Source organism: Loxodonta africana, chromosome 19 (assembly GCF_030014295.1).
Source record: "Loxodonta africana isolate mLoxAfr1 chromosome 19, mLoxAfr1.hap2, whole genome shotgun sequence".
NCBI lineage: Eukaryota > Metazoa > Chordata > Mammalia > Proboscidea > Elephantidae > Loxodonta > Loxodonta africana.
The window spans coordinates 64,948,521-64,966,872 of NC_087360.1; the positions used below are offsets into that span (position 1 = coordinate 64,948,521).

At 40.7% G+C, this 18,352-nt stretch overlaps 1 protein-coding gene across 2 annotated transcripts in view; it reads right to left on the reverse strand.

Moving 5' to 3' along the window:
* UNC5D (unc-5 netrin receptor D) overlaps positions 1-18,352 on the reverse strand; it is a 627,625-nt gene that overhangs the window by 21,509 nt on the left and 587,764 nt on the right. For both annotated transcript variants that reach the window (XM_064272820.1, XM_003412541.4), the window contains 2 exons: positions 13,874-14,023; positions 6,449-6,613 (listed from right to left, as the gene is read on the reverse strand). In XM_064272820.1, the coding sequence (XP_064128890.1) occupies positions 6,449-6,613; positions 13,874-14,023 (315 nt within the window). The remainder of the gene's footprint in view (positions 1-6,448; positions 6,614-13,873; positions 14,024-18,352) is intronic.

Consider the following 18,352-nt stretch of genomic DNA (forward strand, 5'->3'; position numbering starts at 1 on the left):
GCGGACAACCTGGTTCCCATATATTAGATGGTGCTAAAATAAACCAACTCAGGCTCCTTACTGCATAAAGCAGGTTACACGATACATCATTTTTTTTTACCATGGTTTGTAAAATTTCTTCTAGGCTCTAAAAATGCAAATGAAGTTAGAACAGCTTTCTTGAGTATTTCCTGACTTGAGAGTAGAAACTGGGGGATGGGGGGAAGAATTCTATCCACCTTAACGTGGTAGCTGTCATAGTAAAACAGCACCTGAGGGTATCAACCAGAGCAAAGGTGGCTTGCCAATGAAACTGAAAACTCTGAGTGTTCATGCCAAAGGATCGCAGTAGACAGAGGACTGGCTCTTGAAAGGCCTCATGGCACCTGTGAACTGTCGGCTGAACCCTGTCTTTACTGTCGGCAGAAGAAAGAACACCTGAAGCAAGACATCTTCAGAAAAAACTGGACAACGTGGTCTTATTTGAAGGTGAATAAAATCTTATGTGAGACTACGCCTAAAAAGAAGTATTTTTTTCTATTTATTACACTTTACTGTGGGCACCCATTTCACTCATAAAGCATCCAAATTTAAATGATTTCCATGCACAAGGATGACACTTTATGTAACATTTACGATGCATTTTAAAAGACATCTGGGCCAAGTAATAAGAATCCTGTAGATACATCACATTTTCTGATTGTTTAAATTAAATATGCAAGAGGAACTGTAGATTTTCATGCTCTGCACATCTGAGATAAGAGGCTGCTACCTGGTTGGCTTAGGGAGTTGTAAATCCATGAGAAATTCCAAGTATTTTGTCTATTCTGTAACAGGCAAATTATCCCCCAACTTCCACCACTTTTGAAAGATAAGAGAATTGCTTGAAGGAAAAATTGTAAAATCGTAACAAGCAAGATTCTCATTTAAGTTGCTTTTACGGGGAGGGGGGGAAGTTTTCAATAATATTACATTAATAAGAAATGATGAAATAAATTTCTTAGGGATTCTTTCTTTCTCTTCAGTATTCGTAAACTTGCTTTGTTCAGGTCTATAAATTTTAGACTGGTCTCACTGTTGTTTTATAGGTTATTGATGGGTAATAATCACTGTGAAATTCAGCTGAGTTCAATTAAAGAGGAACCAACCTATATCTATAGGTTGACATGATAATGACTGCTGTAAAGAACAGGAAGGATATATTACTTCTGCTACTGAAATAACATTTATGCCTGTGGATGAAATGAAGGATCGTATTTATTTGGAAAAGCATTGACATTAGAGGCATAAAGAAACATGATGGATGTGATGGGGAACATAAAGGATCAAAGGCCTTCAGTGAGGATGATCGCTGCACTGATGTGGACATTTAAAAATCAATATCATGATATGTTAAAAAATATATAGAGAGGCCTAATACCTCTTATGCTTTGATCATTAAATTTATGAACCAGTGATACTAAGAGAACCCATTAAAGTAAATATAGGCAGTGGGATCTCTGAGCCTAAACGTGCAGGGATTTTTCTTTTTTTGCAGAAGAGATTAAAAAAATTAAAAAAAGAAAGTTGTCATAGATATCTCCGGAAAGCTTCAAAGTGTTTTGTTCCAGATTATTATTATTGTTGTTGTTTAATCAATAAATCTCTTAGGAGCTTATTCAAGCTACTGAAATGCAGTCTTTTTCGGCCTCCTAGCCATCAAGTATGATGCACTTTAATAACTGAATTATCATTCATAACTCACCGACTGATATAGACCCATGTAATGGATTGAATTGGGTCCCTCAAAATATGTGTCATTTTGGTTAGGTCCCAGTGGTTGTCCTCTATTTTGTTTTTTCCTATGTATTATAAATCATAATCTCTGCCTGTGGTTAAAAAGGATTAGGGTGGGGTGCAACATCCTTACCAGGTCATATCACCGATCCAATGTGAAGGGAGTTTCCCTGGGGTGTGGCCTGCACCACCTTCTATCTCTTAAGAGAGCGAAAGGAAAGGGAAGCAAGCAGAGAGTTGGGGACCTCATACCACCAAGAAAGCAGCACCAGGAGCACAGTGTGTCCTTTGGACCTGAGGTTCCTGCGCTGAGATGCTCCCAGACCAAGGGAAGACTGATGCCAAGGACCTTCCTCCAGAGCCAACAGAGAGAGAAAGCCTTCCCCTGGAGCCGGTGTCCTGAATTTGGACTTCTGGCCTACTGGACTGTGACTTCTCTTTGTTAAAGCCATCCACTTGTGGTATTTCTGTTACAGCAGCACTAGATGACGAAGACAACCCACCTCTAGAATTTATCCTGCCTCCCCCTGCCCCCAGGTACTCTTGATTTTTCAATTTTTCAGAGCTATCTGTATCCTCACTTTTAATTTAACCATACCCCACAAAAAACAAGCAGACAAACGAAAACAACAAAAGGGCCAAGTAATTTTTGGGTGAAGAGGACAGTTTTTATTCACTAGATTTATCACCTGACACAGGCTCTTTCCTGGAGTCAGACAACCCCGGGGTTGAAAGGAGCTTGAGTGGTCATTCAATCAAGACATCCATTTGCAGGCACATCTACACGCAGGAAAATCGTTCTATTCTTGAAGCTCTTTAGAATGGACACTTGTTCTGGTCCATCACGCAATGGGTTACATTCAATCTTTTTGTAGTTCTCGATGAAATTATTTCCCAATTTTCATACACTTCCATGCACTTCAAGACAAAATCATTGCTACTTTGATGTTTCCCACTGATGCCTGACCTCCCAAAGAGAAGACATCCATTATGGACAAGGCCCACACAGTGAAGACTCTGATAAACTAAACAGCCTTGATTGGAATCCTGAAGCAGTGTAGTGTGATAGTCAAGACTGGAAATCAGGTGTCTTAATTCGGAACTCTGGCTCCCATCTCACTAGCTTTATGAAGGTTTATGTCTTTGAGAATGTTGTATCATGTAAAACTGTGATAGTAATGATACTTAACTCCACAGAGTTGTGGTGATTAAATGACAAGTGTGAAAACATACAGGACTGTGCCTGAAATGCAGAAATTATTAGTTTTCTTCTGACGTACAAAATATTAACAAATTAGACTTGTTTAAGAAATACAGTTTATTACAAAGTGATAGAGACACTCTGGGCCAAATTTCTGCAATAATCCGCCAAGCAATTAATAAAGTGTTCCTTGACAGGATCAAAAGGGTGACTGAAGCGTCCAAAATGCAGTAGGCTATAAATTGCATGACTGTAGTCCAATGTTGGATATCTAAATAGTATTCTGATATTTGCCTCCTATTATCAAGAAATACTGTGATGCCACCTTCAAGACCTTTCAAAGTGACTCTAAACTTGCAAAACATTAGAAAACGGATTGAAAGATAAGGAATAAGATTGTGTTTATTAGCTACTTTTCCTTCCATGTACTTCAAGAACTGATTTAAGCAAGCAGCAAAGATACCAGGATGAACCAACGCCATTACAGTCCTCTTTATATAAACATCCTGTACCAGCAGAAGCTGCTCTCCGATACCCAAACCCAAAAACCAAACCCATCGCCATCGAGTCAATTCTGACCCATAGCAACCCTAAAGTACCGACTAGAACTGCCCCAAAGGGTTTCCAAGGAGCACCTGGTGGATTCAAAACTGCCGACCTTTTGGTTAGCAGTCATAGCTTTTAACCGCTACACCACCAGGGTTTCCCTTCAATATCCAGGTGCATTAATAAAAAGAAAAAAAAAAAAAAGAAGAAGAAGAAATTAAAACCTGGAATTCTTTTGTTGACCTGTTAGCAGACATTCAGGGCAACGTGCATCAGAGGCAAACAATCCCCTTTCGATTCTGCCTTTTCACACTTGCTCCTGAATACCAGCTCTCCTTGGATTTTTCTTTTGTTTTGATTTTAAAACATTTCTACAAATTTTATTTTACTTTAAAGTGGATTGTGTTAAGTATGCCATGACTACTCAAAAAGGAAGTTCTAAAAATATCCTACCCTGGGCTTCCTGATCTACCTTCACTATCAAAACCATCTCAGCACATAACGCAAATTGGCATTAATGAATGCAAATACTGCATAAACATGCCAGTTAAGACAGCTATCAATTTTGAGGCATGATACTTTGGAAAGTCATCTACTCTTCAGAAAAACTATTTGGGGAATTAGCAATGGCAAATTAGGAATTTGCATAAACAATGAATTGAAATGAGAATGGCAAGAAGCGATAATGTTATAAGGCTTCAAGATTTCAAAAAAAGAAAACAACCTGAAATTGAGTTGTGTATGTATAAATGTCTTAAACCTTCTGCCAAGCCTAAATTATTTATATATATAACCAAAAAAAAAAAAAAAAATTGCTGTCAAGTCAATTCCAATTTATGGAAAGAGTAGAACTGCACTCCATAGGGTTTTCAACAGCTGTGATCTTTTGGAAGTAGATCATCAGCTCTCTCTTCTGAGGTGCCTATGGGTGGATCTGGACCACCAACCTTTTTAACATTTTTTTGGTTAGTAGTCTAGAGCTTAACTGTTTGCACCACCCAGGGACTCCTACCTACATGTGTTTGTGTGTGTATATATATATGTACATATATCCCCATCCTACAGGTGGAGCCTAGGTCTGATGGCACAGTGGTTAAGAGCTTGGCTGCTAACCAAAAGGTCAGCAGTTCAAATCCACCAGCTGCTCCTTGAAAACCCTATGGGGCAGTTCTACTCTTGTTCTATATGGTGGCTATGAGTTGGAATCGACCCGATGGCAATGGGTTTAGAGTTCTGGTGGCGCAATGATTAAGCATTCTGTGCTAACTGAAAAGTCAGCCTTTTGAACCTACCCAGCTGCTTTGCAGGAGCAAAATGTGGCAGTCTGCTCCCATAAAGATTTAAAAAAAAAAAAACCAAACCCAGTGCCGACAAGTAGATTCCAACTCATAGCGACCCTATAGGACAGAGTAGAACTGCCCCATAGAGTTTCCAAGGAGTGCCTGGCGGATTCGAACTGCCGACCCTTTGGTTAGCAGCCATAGCACTTAACCACTATGACACCAGGGGTTCCCATAAAGATTACAGCCTAGAAAATGCTACAGGGAATTTCTGCTCTGTCCCATAGGGTCTCTATTAGTCAGAATCAATTCGAGGGCAAAGGGTTTGTTTTTTTGTTTAAGCCAGGAATTACCTCAAAATTACTAAAAAAAAACATTACAAACCTCTCCTCCCTTTATTCTGCCTCTCTGCTACTGTCCCCCTTTACCCCCAAATAACCTCTGAGAAAGGTTTGCCACTGTCCTAGTGTCTACTCTATAAACCCAAGTTCAGAACCAGGAAGTCATTCAGTGGTTTGGGGTAAATCAGAGCCATGGCAGAGAGCAGGTGTCTTTTTGCAAAAGTTCCCCAGTGAATTCTCTTTTGGCTCCCATTTTAATTCTGCCCTTCAATAGCGATATGCCCTTGGACAAAGTCTTTTACCTTCTGCACCTCTAATTCCTTATTTTGTAGAATGAGGTTAATATCTACCCTGCCTATAGGGTCACTATGAGTCAGAATTGACTTGACAGCAATGGGTTTCGTTTTTGGTTACCTTATATCATTGTACTGATGAATGTAGGTTTGATGGAAATGTGGGTATGAAGAACCCCAAGACTGGGGGGCATGAGAAATTATAGGACAAAAAGGAGCCAAGGCCCCAAGACTAAATAACACATATGCAGCAAAACTAGTCAGAACCAGCAGAAAACAGCCTGACGGTGACCTTGTGCCTCTTTATGCTATGTATCTCAACTGTACCATCGGGAGTCAGCCAACAATGAATTTTAGATAATATTCTAAGCCTACTGGGGCTATGAGACTGCGGTTTTGTGTACAAAGAGCCCTGTACCATCTCCTTCCCCAAAGGTCCATTCACAGAGCCTAAGCTGGGCACAAACAAGTAAGTGCTGGAGTATTGGCCAAGGTTTGGCAGTTTGAGCCCACCCACAGATGCCTCAGAGGACGAGCCTAGTGACCTGCTTCTGAAAACCTATGAAGTGGTTCTACCTTGCTGCACACATGGGGTCTCCCTGAGTGAGAATCAACTTGATGGCAACTAACACAAGAAGGCCTTCTGATGGGTTGAATTTCTCTGCCCAGCCAGAAGCTCGCCTCCCTGCTCACTTAACTAGTTGCCCTGTGTGTCAGACTAGACTTGTGCCCCATAGGGTTTTCAATGGCTAATTTTTCAGAAATAGATCATCAGGTTTTTCTTCCGAGGCATCTGTGGGCTGTCTCGAATAGTCAACCTTCTGGTTAGCAACCGAGTGCATTAACCATTTGCAGCATCCAGGAACTCACTTAGCCTCAGAAAAGTCTTTAGTTTACTCGATCAGTAATGAGGGTTAAGAGTAAGTACATTTTGAAGCTCTTTCTCAACCTCTATAGCAAGGCTGAGACAGCTTTGTTTTTCTTATTGTCCTTTAGAATTGGTGTCGAATAACCGGCAGACCAAAGACTCACCTCTAGGATTGATGTCTGCACTTGGAGGATCTGTTCATGGCCTTTGAGCTGCCGGATGCAGATTTTGCAGGACAGCTGGGTGGTGGTGGGCGTGTAGCGCTCCAGGGAGAAGGCACAGTGCAGGGGCTGCCGGTTACTGCACCACACGCGGGAGAAGGGGACCTCCTGTAAGGGAGATGGGGGAGAGAAGAGGGGCATGGTGTGCAGAGCCCAGCTGACATGAGTGGAGAACAGAAGAGACTTAACAGCAATAATTGAGACGATGATGACCACGATCGCAGCAGAAATAATTGCATAAGTGACTTTGGTGGAATTGTTGTAGAAATAATGTTCCAGTATACGCCAAGTAGCACAAAAGTAATTAATGTCAATGTCAACTGATAACATTTGAATTCCAAAACCGCACTGCAAGAGCTGAGATTTCACTTGGTGACTCACACAATTAGAAAAAACACCATACAGTTAATCATCGGCTTTTTTTCCAGTTAAAATATATTCTGCTTTTAGAAAATGCCGATGGCCAATCTTCTTTCCTAAGCCTGGGGTAGGATGATATCTTCCCACTTAAATGAAAATTATGCTCAATAATTGGTTGATGGAATTTATCTCCACACCACAAACTCATTCAGACAACTCACACAATATTCCTAATGTGTCCAACAGAAAGATTAATACCTACTGCAATATCACACACACACCCCCAATGGACCACTCCAGAGCAGTCTAATTTGCCAATTCCTCATTCATCCATCCATTCCACAATTATGTATATGGTGCCAGTTAATGGCCAGACACTACATTATTAGTTTCTTATCAGATAAACAATAAGACACTATAAGGAACAATAAAAAATTAAGTTTGGTCTCTACCCTCATGGGTTTTACAAGCAATTTGGTGGCAAAAAACAATTTTTACTAAATGGGGAGTGGGGGAAGTATTATAAAATCTACACAGATCACTTTTTTCCCCAATACCAGGTAGTGTGTGCCACTGATTGGGTTGTGCTCAGACATATGGCTTTGCAATAATGTGGAACAGAAGTCAGCCACTGGTATTCTCTCATGTACTAAATGCTCTGTCCTCCCTACTCAAATCTGGCAGAGCTCTTAGCAATGACCGTATATGACCAACCTCTAGCAATCCTTATCTCACTTTTTCTTTTTCTCATCTCATTAATTTGCTCCTTTGCCTGTTGCTATAAATATAATTTTCTCAAATACTAAATCAGAAAGGTGGCAAAAGGTTTATCAAGTGTGAAAGTCTGAGACTCTGAAGTGTGACTGCTGATGAAGCCAGCATGTGCTACAGGACCAAGGGCCATGATTAAAATTCAGACTCTTCACTTGGAGGAACTGAGCTATCCAGTTGAGCTCTAATCTGCATACTTGTTTCCATACCTTCTTTCTAAATTGCTATATAGAAAATCCCACACATCTTGATTTGAGGTATTGCACTGGGGGAGCCAGCCAGGAGGGATGGATTGTAGAGTGTAGCACACTTGAAGAAAGGAGACTATGGGAACCTAGTCAAACATTTACTCCCACCATGCATCTCAGTCACCAATATATATGGACTTTCATTTGTTTGCTTTTTCTTAACCCTGAACCAAGGGAAAGGCAGTGAACTTCTGCAGTGGTGTCACTAGGTTTGGTGTCATATGGCCTGGCCTATCCCCACCCCTGTGCAGGGTGGGGGCGAGTGACCAGTTACCGCACTGGGTCATGGGTGACACCAACCCCAGTAACGTCACTGCCTTGGTGTCAATTCTTCCCCCTCAACACAGGTGTCCGCCGCTGCTGCTGCTGCTGTGCACCCTGGGGTCATTTTGGTGTCACCTCCTCTGGCAGTGTCAGGGGGGTGCAATCAGCACACTCCTAGTGATGCCACTGAACCTCTGTTTCAGGAAGTAGAGGAAATGACCCAGAGAAGGCCTGTATGTCTGACACTAAGTGACATTTCATTAACATTTCTGTGCAAGGCGTAGTCTGTTAGTACTCAGAACTATCTTTCCATTCTCGCTTCACTTCTCCATGTCAGGGGCTGGAAGCCTAAAAACTACATTTCACAAGTTCTCTTGTCCAAAAAACCCAAACCCCTTGCCACCGAGTGGATTCTGATTCACAGCGACACTATAGGACAGAGTAGAAACCCCATAGGGTTTCCAAAGAATGGCTGGTGAATTCGAACTGCTGACCTTTTGGTTAGCAGCTATAGCTCTTAACCACTACACTACCAGGGCTCAAATTTCAATTCTGCCAATCGGAGTCATTCAAGCTAGATATAGGAGGGAGAGGAGAAGGAAAAGGCACCACTGCTCCTCCAGTCAGCAGGAAGACCCAAAGGCTTTGACAGTTAGTGCATGCGAAGTTCTCCTGAGAATCAGCTTCTTCAGAGCTTTTGCAGTTTTCTGAAATTCCTGAACTGGCTGTTTCCTAATATCAGGAGTAGTTTTCTCTGACCCTGGCTCCCCTAGCCCTTCCGAAGGTTTTGTAAGCATATAAATCCTTTGACTAAATCTCTCTCTAGCTGAAATACCTTGAGTAGTTTCTGTTTCCCTGGTCAAAATAATTATCTAATGAAACTACCAAGATTTGAAGTTCTCTTAGAAAATTCCACAAGCTGGGAAACAATGAAACGTACCATTAGTGGGTTCCACAGGGTGGCTGTCATCTATCTATAGGAAACCCTGGGACAAGCCCTACACTAATGGTCATGAAGGAAGCTTTGCTTGGAGCACAATTTGCTCAGGCCACCAGCAAGACGGCACAGGTCCGTTTTAGGGAACTTCCTTCTCACTTTCTTCCTATATAGAATTTTTTACTTAGGTTTTCTCTGTTCCCTTCCTGGTAGTAGACATTGCAGCAGAAGACACTTCTGTATGTTGTAGCCTCCCTCTAATCTTTAAAGGAAGTAATTTTCTCTAAAATACTCAAAAGTACTTTTCACCTGCATCAAATTCTATAACCACATAAAATAAATAATGGTATGTATTTACAAGCTCTGCTATTTCTTTTTGTTGTCTAATCTGATCCTTTTCCTACTTCTCCTCTGGAACCTTCTTACACTTAATAAACTCATGGGTAACCCTTACTTCACATGACAGCCTTCTATGCTTCTCTGTCTACTGAAATTTTCAAGACCTCATATGTTTACATGTGCCCAATCACCATCTCTCTGTCGAGAACTCCAATAGCTACATCAATGTCAGTCTCTGACATTACACCTCTAGTTACTATAAATAATTTTAAATGGACTTTACTTTCCATTGCAATTTTACCATTTCAAAATTAATTACCACCATATTTCTTCTATTGCCATTCTTCTCCAATTTTCCTATCTCCATTAATGGTCTTCTCTCTCCTCACAATAGCTAACTGTAGTAAAAAACTGATCAGTCTTCTGTTCTTCAGTCTACTGTACAGAGCTATTGAGGGTGTCGGAGCTTGACTGGAGAGGCAAACAGAGCAGTTGATTGGTATTCTTGGTGTTACTGGTATTATTTAGGAATAACATTCATTTTCTTTTACCCCTGACCATGGTGGGGTACACCGCAGTAATCAGTTCACCTAGGAACTCTGCTTTAGTCACATAATTCCTTTGTGGCAAAACCATGGTCCCCTGTTGCCCCCCATGTTAAATCTAGTCCTCTGCCTGGCCTTCAAGGGTGTCCGCCATCTTTTGTCCTGTCTTCATTCTCTCCTTTCTGATTTTGATTAGCCCTCAGATGAACTCTCTTCTCTAAACCAGTAAATTTTTTGTAGAGCCTCTTAGTATGTGATTCTTTAATGCAAGTAACTGTAATATAGGGCTCTGTAGTTAACAGGTACTTTTCCCTAACTTTGTTTTTTTTTTTCTAAAACAACTTTGAGTTATTACAGCGTCATGCAAATCTGTGGACTTCAGAGCCAGGTAGAGCTGAGTTCCAGGTCCAGCTTTAAGCAAGCCTACATTTTCTGGACGGGATTTGAATCCTGGATAATGCTTACCTTCCTAAAAAATATGGCACAGAACTCTTATTTAAAAGAGTCCTTCTCTGGTATCACTTGCTAAATTTTCTATATTTTCTCCTGAAAATATTGGAAGAAAGAAAACTGAGTCATACCCACTGTAGCGATAATCTTTCCTGAGAGAAACACATGACAACCAGCAAGAAAACGCCTCTCTTTTCTCTTTCCACTTCTGACTATGACAGTATCAAAGAATATTTCTTTTAATTGTTGACTTGAGTAGCAGCTGCCAACAGTGCTCAACAAAACATTTAAAAATAATGGAATTAGCAGCACGGAGATTCGTTTGTTTTTAGGCCAATCATCTTTGCTTTCATTTATTCAAAACACACACACACACACACACACACACACACACGATGCTCACTGAGCTGAGCGGAATTATGTGGCAAGTAATCTGGGAGGACAGAGTGTAGCAAAGTTATGGGTGTTTAAAGAATGGTGGAAATGTTTTCATTTGGATTCCCATTATAATTAGGTTCCTAGCAGATGGAGAGAATGTAAATCACATCCTAGCAGGAGACTGGCACTGGGTCCTCCAAGATACACAGCATGTTGAAAAAGACAGCTGCTTGTATTCTAGGGAGGTGACAGCCTGACTTTGTGTTTTGTTGGGTTTAAAAAATAAATGAATATTTCACTGTATACTGTTTATTACAGCTTCCCCACCCCACAGTTAGCAAGGATTAAAGCTTCAGGTCCCAGCAACCTATTGAAAAAAAAAATAAATAAAGCTATTTACTTCCTAGACGGGTGTTGCTGACTCTGGAAGGGGACAGTGGCTTACCTCTAATTGTGGAAGAGTCTTAAAGCCTGAGAAGATAATGAAGAATAATTAATTGTTGACTTTGGGGGGACTAGCATTGTGGAGGAAACCCTGGTGGCATACTGGTTAAGTGCTACGGCTGCTAACCAAAAAGTCAGCAGTTCAGATCTGCCAGGCGCTCCTTGGAAACTCTATACGGCAGTTCTACTCTGTCGTATAGGGTCCTGTTTCCTTCTGTTTTCCAGAAGGAAACAGGAAGATTTCCTGGGAGGGTAGGGTTTGGGTACCAACCAGAATATGTCAATTCCCAGAAGGCTCATTTGAAGTTAAGAGAAGGCAGAGAGGAATGAAATGACAAAAGATGCTAAAGGTCTTCTCTGCACTGAGTTGGAAGATGACAGGGAGAATTATTAGTTGAAGGGAGGCCTATAAACTATGTCGGAAATAGTGTGATTTTCTGTCTCTACAATGGCTCTCTGGGATAACAAGAGAAAGGCCCTGTTCGTTCCTAACCACTAAGCCCTAATGAAAAGCTATTGTCCATTGTCTGCGCCAAGTTTGCCAGTACCCAGGATGCTTTACATGAGGTTCAAACAGGCCTGAACACAAACCCTCCCCAAAGCGCTTACATCTACCGCCTGGAGCAAACACAGCATGGCCATTAGGCCAAATGCAATATGCATTCATATGAGCTGGAGGGCTGCAATGATAATGGGGCAAGGAAACTGGTGGGCTGGGGTGGTGAAGGGGAAGGAGGAATAGAGCAGAAAGCCATTTCTGGGTAAGAAAAATGAAGTGAAATGAAAACTCAGTGGCAAGCCTGGTGCAGAGAAAATTAAACTGTTTCTCAGCCTTCCAAGACTCTTTCAAATTATACTCAATTATGAAAGGCAAATATTTATAGACATTCACAACCTTTAAGTAATCCAACCCATCCCAGCAGTAAAAGGTGTTGGGTTTCCTTGCAAGCCAATGCCCTTTGGTGCTGGCTGTCCCTGTTGTATCCTACGAACTCAGAGGGCACTTAGCCCTTCAAGCCTTTTCTGCCCGTGACTCTCTTTGGAATCCCTGGTGTTGAAATTATTATTTAAGTGCTACTGCAAAGTAATAGTTCTTTCATCTGATTTTTTTTTTTTTTATCTCTGAGCAATAAACTTAATAGTTACTTTGGACTGAGTCACTGGTATTAAATAAGTGAAATAAGGTCCTTATAACCTATAAAGATGAATAAAGAGAAATTTGCCTGACTATCAGAACTTGCTTTAATACCCTGAAGTTCAATTTACACTAGAAACTTTGAATATTGCTTACGGGAGAATGGAGCCACCTAGGTCTTGAATATCATCAACAACACATTTATTCATAGCGAACATCTCTCCATAAGGAAATGTGCTGAATGTGTCAAAAAAAAAAAAAAAGTTTCGGGCCATGATTGTTGTTGCTTTGGATACACTAAAACAATGCAGAAAGGAGCAGTTTCCCAAGGTAATGAGAAGTCTGAGAAGGTAAATAGAAAAATGCAGCCTTCTCCAACTTGGAAATTCTGAATTTTAGCAGGTGACAGGGCTGGTGGTTCACCTTGCCTCTAACTCTCATGCTGCAGTCAGGGTTCTCTCCTTCAGGTTTGGCTTGGTCCCATTCTGACAGGCTGGTATACTTTGTATATAGTTGTAAAAAATAATAATAATAAAAGAAAGAGTGTTACAAGGATGGAAAGGTTAAAAAGCCCCCCAGGGCTCTGCAGGTTAGGCTGATGGGGAGAACAAAGAAGTGTGAAACCCTTCTGTGAATCCAGGCCAATATGAGTCCACCAGAAGCTTCTCCGGAGTTTTGGAAACACCCTGTCACATGAAGCACATATGCCTCTGGCTTAAGGAATTACAGCATTATTAGCCAGCTCCTTATAATGGCAATACTTATCACTGGGAATTTTCATGGAATTCAGTGGCAGGTCACAAATTGATAAGAGAGCTTCTCATGCTAAGCAGGTAGGGAAAAGTCTGTAAAAATGATACAAAGAGTCTCTAAGTCACCCTGAAACAAAATTTTTTTTTTTAAATCCAATAAAAAGGCCTGTGGACAGTAATATATAAGTATCTTTATTTATAAAAGGTTCTAAAGAGGCATTAGCCTTCCTTTGCTTCTCAGTTTACGTCTTCTTCCCATTTTGCCCAATTCATTTGACAGCAACCACTTCATATATGGCTGACAGAAGCTCTTGCTTCCACCTAGTCATAGCTCTCTAACTCAAAATCATCACTCTGAAAAGATTTCTCCCAAGGTTAAACATTGCTGCATATCATGAAAACAATGTCTTATATAATGGGCTGATTTTAATAAACCAAACAACCAACAAACCTTGCTCTACGTTGTTAAGTTGCCATCTTCAACTTATACTGGGCAGCCACTCATAGAGAGAGAAATGTCGTATTACCTGACAACCTTTTTCCCTACTGGTTTGAAACTTCTGAATTTAATATAAAATATTTTATTTCTTGTGTGTGGCCCAAACTGTTACATTTCTGCAACAGTTTTGAAATTAAATCCATACTTACAAAGGAAGAAGAAAATCAAGAGGACCCTCACCAGGGTTGGGGACAGGCTTGTTGGCTAAAGCAAAGATGTTTCTTTAGAAACCCATTTGGCCAGTACCTGGCATGCAGTGAATGGTTTAATTCTCCAGAGGAATGGGGGGATATCGAGGACAGAGATCTGAAGACTAAAGGTGTTCCCTTTGAAATGCAGCAACTTTGGTTCTTCCAGTAGTTGTCCACCATGATGCCTTTCATCTGAAACCACTTCCTACAAGAGAGGAAAAACAAAAAAGGAGCCACAATGAAGCACCCAGTTTCTTACACATTTTCTTTTCTTTTAATTGTGCTTAAATGAAGTTTTACAGAACAAATTAGTTTCTCATTAAACAATACATATATTGTTTTGTGACACTGGTTGCCAACCTCACGACGTGACAGCACTCTCCCCTTCTCGACCATGGGTTCCCCATTACCAGCTTTCCTGTCCCCTCCTGACTTCTTGTCCTTGCCCCTGGGCTGGTGAGCCCATTTAGTCTCATTTTGTTTTATAGGCCTGTCTAATCTTTGGCTGGGGGGTGAACCTCAGCGAGAACTTTAGTACTGAGTTAAAAGGGTGTCCGGGGGGCATACTCTCGGGGCTTCTCTAGTCTCTGTCAGACCAGTAAGTCTGGTTTTTTTGTCCTTTTCTTTTGAGTTAGAATTTGTTCTACATTTTTCTCCAGCTCTGTCTGGGACCTCTGTTGTGATCCCTGTCAGAGAAGTCAGTGGTGGTAGCCGGGCACCATCCAGTTGTGCTGGACTCAGTCTGGTGGAGGCTGTGATAGTTGTGGTCCATTAGTCCTTTGGACTAATCTTTCCCTTGTGTCTTTGGTTTTCTTCATTCTCTCTTGCTCCAGACAGGGTGGGATCAGTGGAGTATCTTCGATGGCCACTCAGAAACTTTAAGACCCCAGACACTACTCACGAAAGTAGGAATGTAGAACTTTTTCTTTATAAACTATGTTATGCCAATTAAGCTAGATCTCCCCCGAGACCACGGTCCCCAGCCCTCAGCCCAGTAATTCATTCCCTTGGGGAGTTGGATGCGTCTATGAAGCTTCCATGACCTTGCCTTGGTCAAGTTGTGTTGAATTCCCCAGTATCTTACACATTTTCTACCTATGGATATAGATGCTCACAGCCATGTGTCTCCCAGAAATGGCCAAACAACACAATGGGCACATACTTCTTTTGCATCCCTGTATCACTTGAGGTTCAAAACCAAGGGCTAAATACCAGGTAAGGATTTGGTCAGAAAGAAACAACTGTTCTTTATTATGTGTGTTAAAAACAAACGAACAAACCTGTTGCTGTTCAGTCGATTCTGACTCATGGTGACCCTACAGGACAGAGTAGAACTGCCTCCTAGGGTTTCCAAGGAGCACCTGGTGGATTCGAACTGCCAACCTTTTGGTTAGCAGCTGTAGGTCTTAACCACTATGCCACTAGGGTTTCCATTATGTGTGTTACTCAGGCTTTAAAATGCACTGAGCCTTTCTTTGAAAGAAAGAAGACTTGCCTTTCCCCAAGTAATTGTAACACTGTTGAGTTTCCACAGTTGTGTGCATTTCATTCTGAAATGAACATGATCAAGGGATGCGTTCCTGCTTAACCTACCACATCGTATTTCACAATAAACGTAGCAACACCCCCTTCCACTTTGGTTCAATTGTTCTCCGCTAACACAGGCATTATCTGATATTTATTGATTTCTCTGGCTCAAAATAAATGCTACAGAGTGAATGTATTATGTTTATTTTTAGTAATGTTCATAAAGTTATCGTACCAAAGGCCAAGGGAAATTAAGTTGCTTATCAGGTTAGTTTTATCTCAGAAAAAAAAGAAATCAAATTCCTGAAGTAAATATTCTCGTATCTTCCACTGAGAGGTCTTTAAGTTTATATTTAATGTGAACACACACACAATTCACATATATTCTATTGAGTATGTTATTTAACTGGTCGCAATTTTGTGATGTTGAGAATCACACTGGAGAGATAACAGGACATGTGATGTAAATGTATTCTAGAAAATGTTAAACTAAGGGGGCAAAATCTTTAGTGTTACTGGAGATTAGAGATCTTCCTAAATCCATTTTTAAAATCACCATTAATCGACTTCTAATTTCATTGCAGAGGCAGGATAAATAAGAAAACTGAAATCCTTTAATTATGTCCTATAATCTTCCCAGGCTCTCAAAAAGGTAAGACAAAGAGGTTTATAAATACATAAAACTAAAATTTCAATTACCAACAGATAAAAGCAGCTTTAGAGGTTATCTAATCCATCTCATGTCTCCACCTAGAATGACATTAATGAAAACATGTCTGACTACGATGAAGCTACCCACCTTCTATCCTTCACATATACATAAATTATTACTAGGTTGTTAAAGTCTTTTTTTTTCCAGGATGAAATGATTCCGTTCCAAGTTCTTTTCTTCAGCTCTTCGGTCGTGCTGGTAGGAGGGGTGTTTTGAGGACCCTCCAAGTCAGTGCTGTCCAATAGAACTTTCTGTGATGATGGAAATGTTCCGTATCTGAACTGTCCAATATGGTAGGTGTTAGCCACAGGTGGCTAGTAAGCACTTAAATGTGGCTGGAGTGACTAAGGAATCAAAGTATTATTTTAATTAATTTAAATATTCATGTGTGGCTAGCGACTACTATACTAGACTCTGCAACTCTAGGTAATTGACAACGTTGTGGATAAGAGTTGGGTATATTAACATGGTAGCCAGTGTCTGATGGGGGCTACGAACAATGAAGGAAAGTGGCAGGGTGGAAAGGAAAGAGAAGTAATTTTGAATGGTTACCACGGGAGAGACGTTAGGCCTTTTACAGACATTTTTCACTGGTTCCTTCTTTTGAGATTTAATGAGCGCCCACCAGAACTATAATAGAGCTAACTGCTGGATGTACACAGTTAAATAATCTCTTCCATCAAGGAGCTCACAGTCTAGTGAGAGGGTCAGAAAAGTAGACATATGGCTATAATATAATAGGCTAAGTATTACAATCCACCACCGATTTGTCAGTTTGTTGTACTGTGGTGGCTTGCATATTGTTATAATGCTCTAAGCTATGCCACCTATAGGAAGCCCTGGTGGTGTAGTGGTTAAGTGCTATGGCTGCTAACCAAAGGGTCGGCAGTTCAAATCCGCCGGGTGCTCCTTGGAAACTCTACGGGGTAGTTCTACTCTGTCCTATAGGGTCACTATGAGTCAGAATTGACTCGATGGCACTGGGTTTGGTTTGGTTTTTATGCCACCTATATTTCAAGTACCAGCAGGGTCATCCATGGTGAACAGGTTTCAGAGGGATTTCCGAACTATCACAGACGAGGAAGAAAGGATTGGTGATTTACTTCCAAAAATTAGCCAATAAAAACCCGATGGATTACAGCAGAATACTGTCCTATATAATGTTGAAAGATCAGCCTGGGTTGGTAGGCACTCAAAATACACAGTGGCCACAACAATGGGTTCCAAATACCACCAGTCATGAAGATGGCACAGGACTGGAACAATGTAGAAAAGGAGGGTGAGAATGGTAGCACAACTCGAAGAATGTAATCAATGTCACTGAACTGTACATGTAGAAAGGGTTGTATTGGTGTATGTTTTGCTGTGTATATTCCCAATAACAACAAAATAAATAAAATTTAAAAAAAAGATCTAACTTGCCCTTGATGTACAGAGAAGTAAACTGAGTTTAGGAAATGATTTCTTCAAGGTCATGAGTTATTTAGTGTAGAGTTATGTTAATACTTATAACCACCCAGGATCATCACACTAGAAGGAAACAATGAATTTCGATTGTTAAAAAAAAAAGTTGTTGTGACTCCATGTGTGTCACGTGTGTCAGAGTGGAACTGTAAGCCATAGTGTTTTCAATGGCTGATTTTTTGGAAGTAGATCACCAGGCCTTTCTTCCAGAGGAGTTCCTGGGTGGTGCAAATCATTAAGCCTGTGATTACAAACCATAAGGTTGTCAGAACATACCCAGAGGTGCCTTGGAACAAAGGCCTGGCAATCTGCTTCTGAAGGGTCATAGCCTTGAAAAGCCTATGAAGTGTAATTCTACTCTGCAACACATGGGGTCATCATGAGTCAGAACTGACTCCAGGGCAACTGATTTGGTTTGGTTTGGTTTTCTTCCAAGGCCCCTGTGAGTGGATTCAAACCATCAACATTTCAGTTAGAAGCCTATCTCGTTAGCCATTTGTACTACCCAGGGACTCCTATGGATTATTCAGTACCTTATTTATTTTTCTTTTATTTACAGATATAAACATGGAGGTCCCCACCAAGAAAGTGATTTGCCTGAAGCCACATGGTTAGTGTACAATTTGATTCATGGTCTAATGGCTTTTCGTACTAGATTATCTTGCCTTTGCTTATACTATAGTTGATTTTTTTTTTAAGAGTAATTTCAAGGTCTGACTGCTATTAACTTAGCCCCATAAATAAATTTTCATTGGTGCAAGATATGTGTACAGGATAATATAAATCAGTCTGTATCTGCCCTGTTGTTGCTATTGGGTGCTGTTGAGTCCA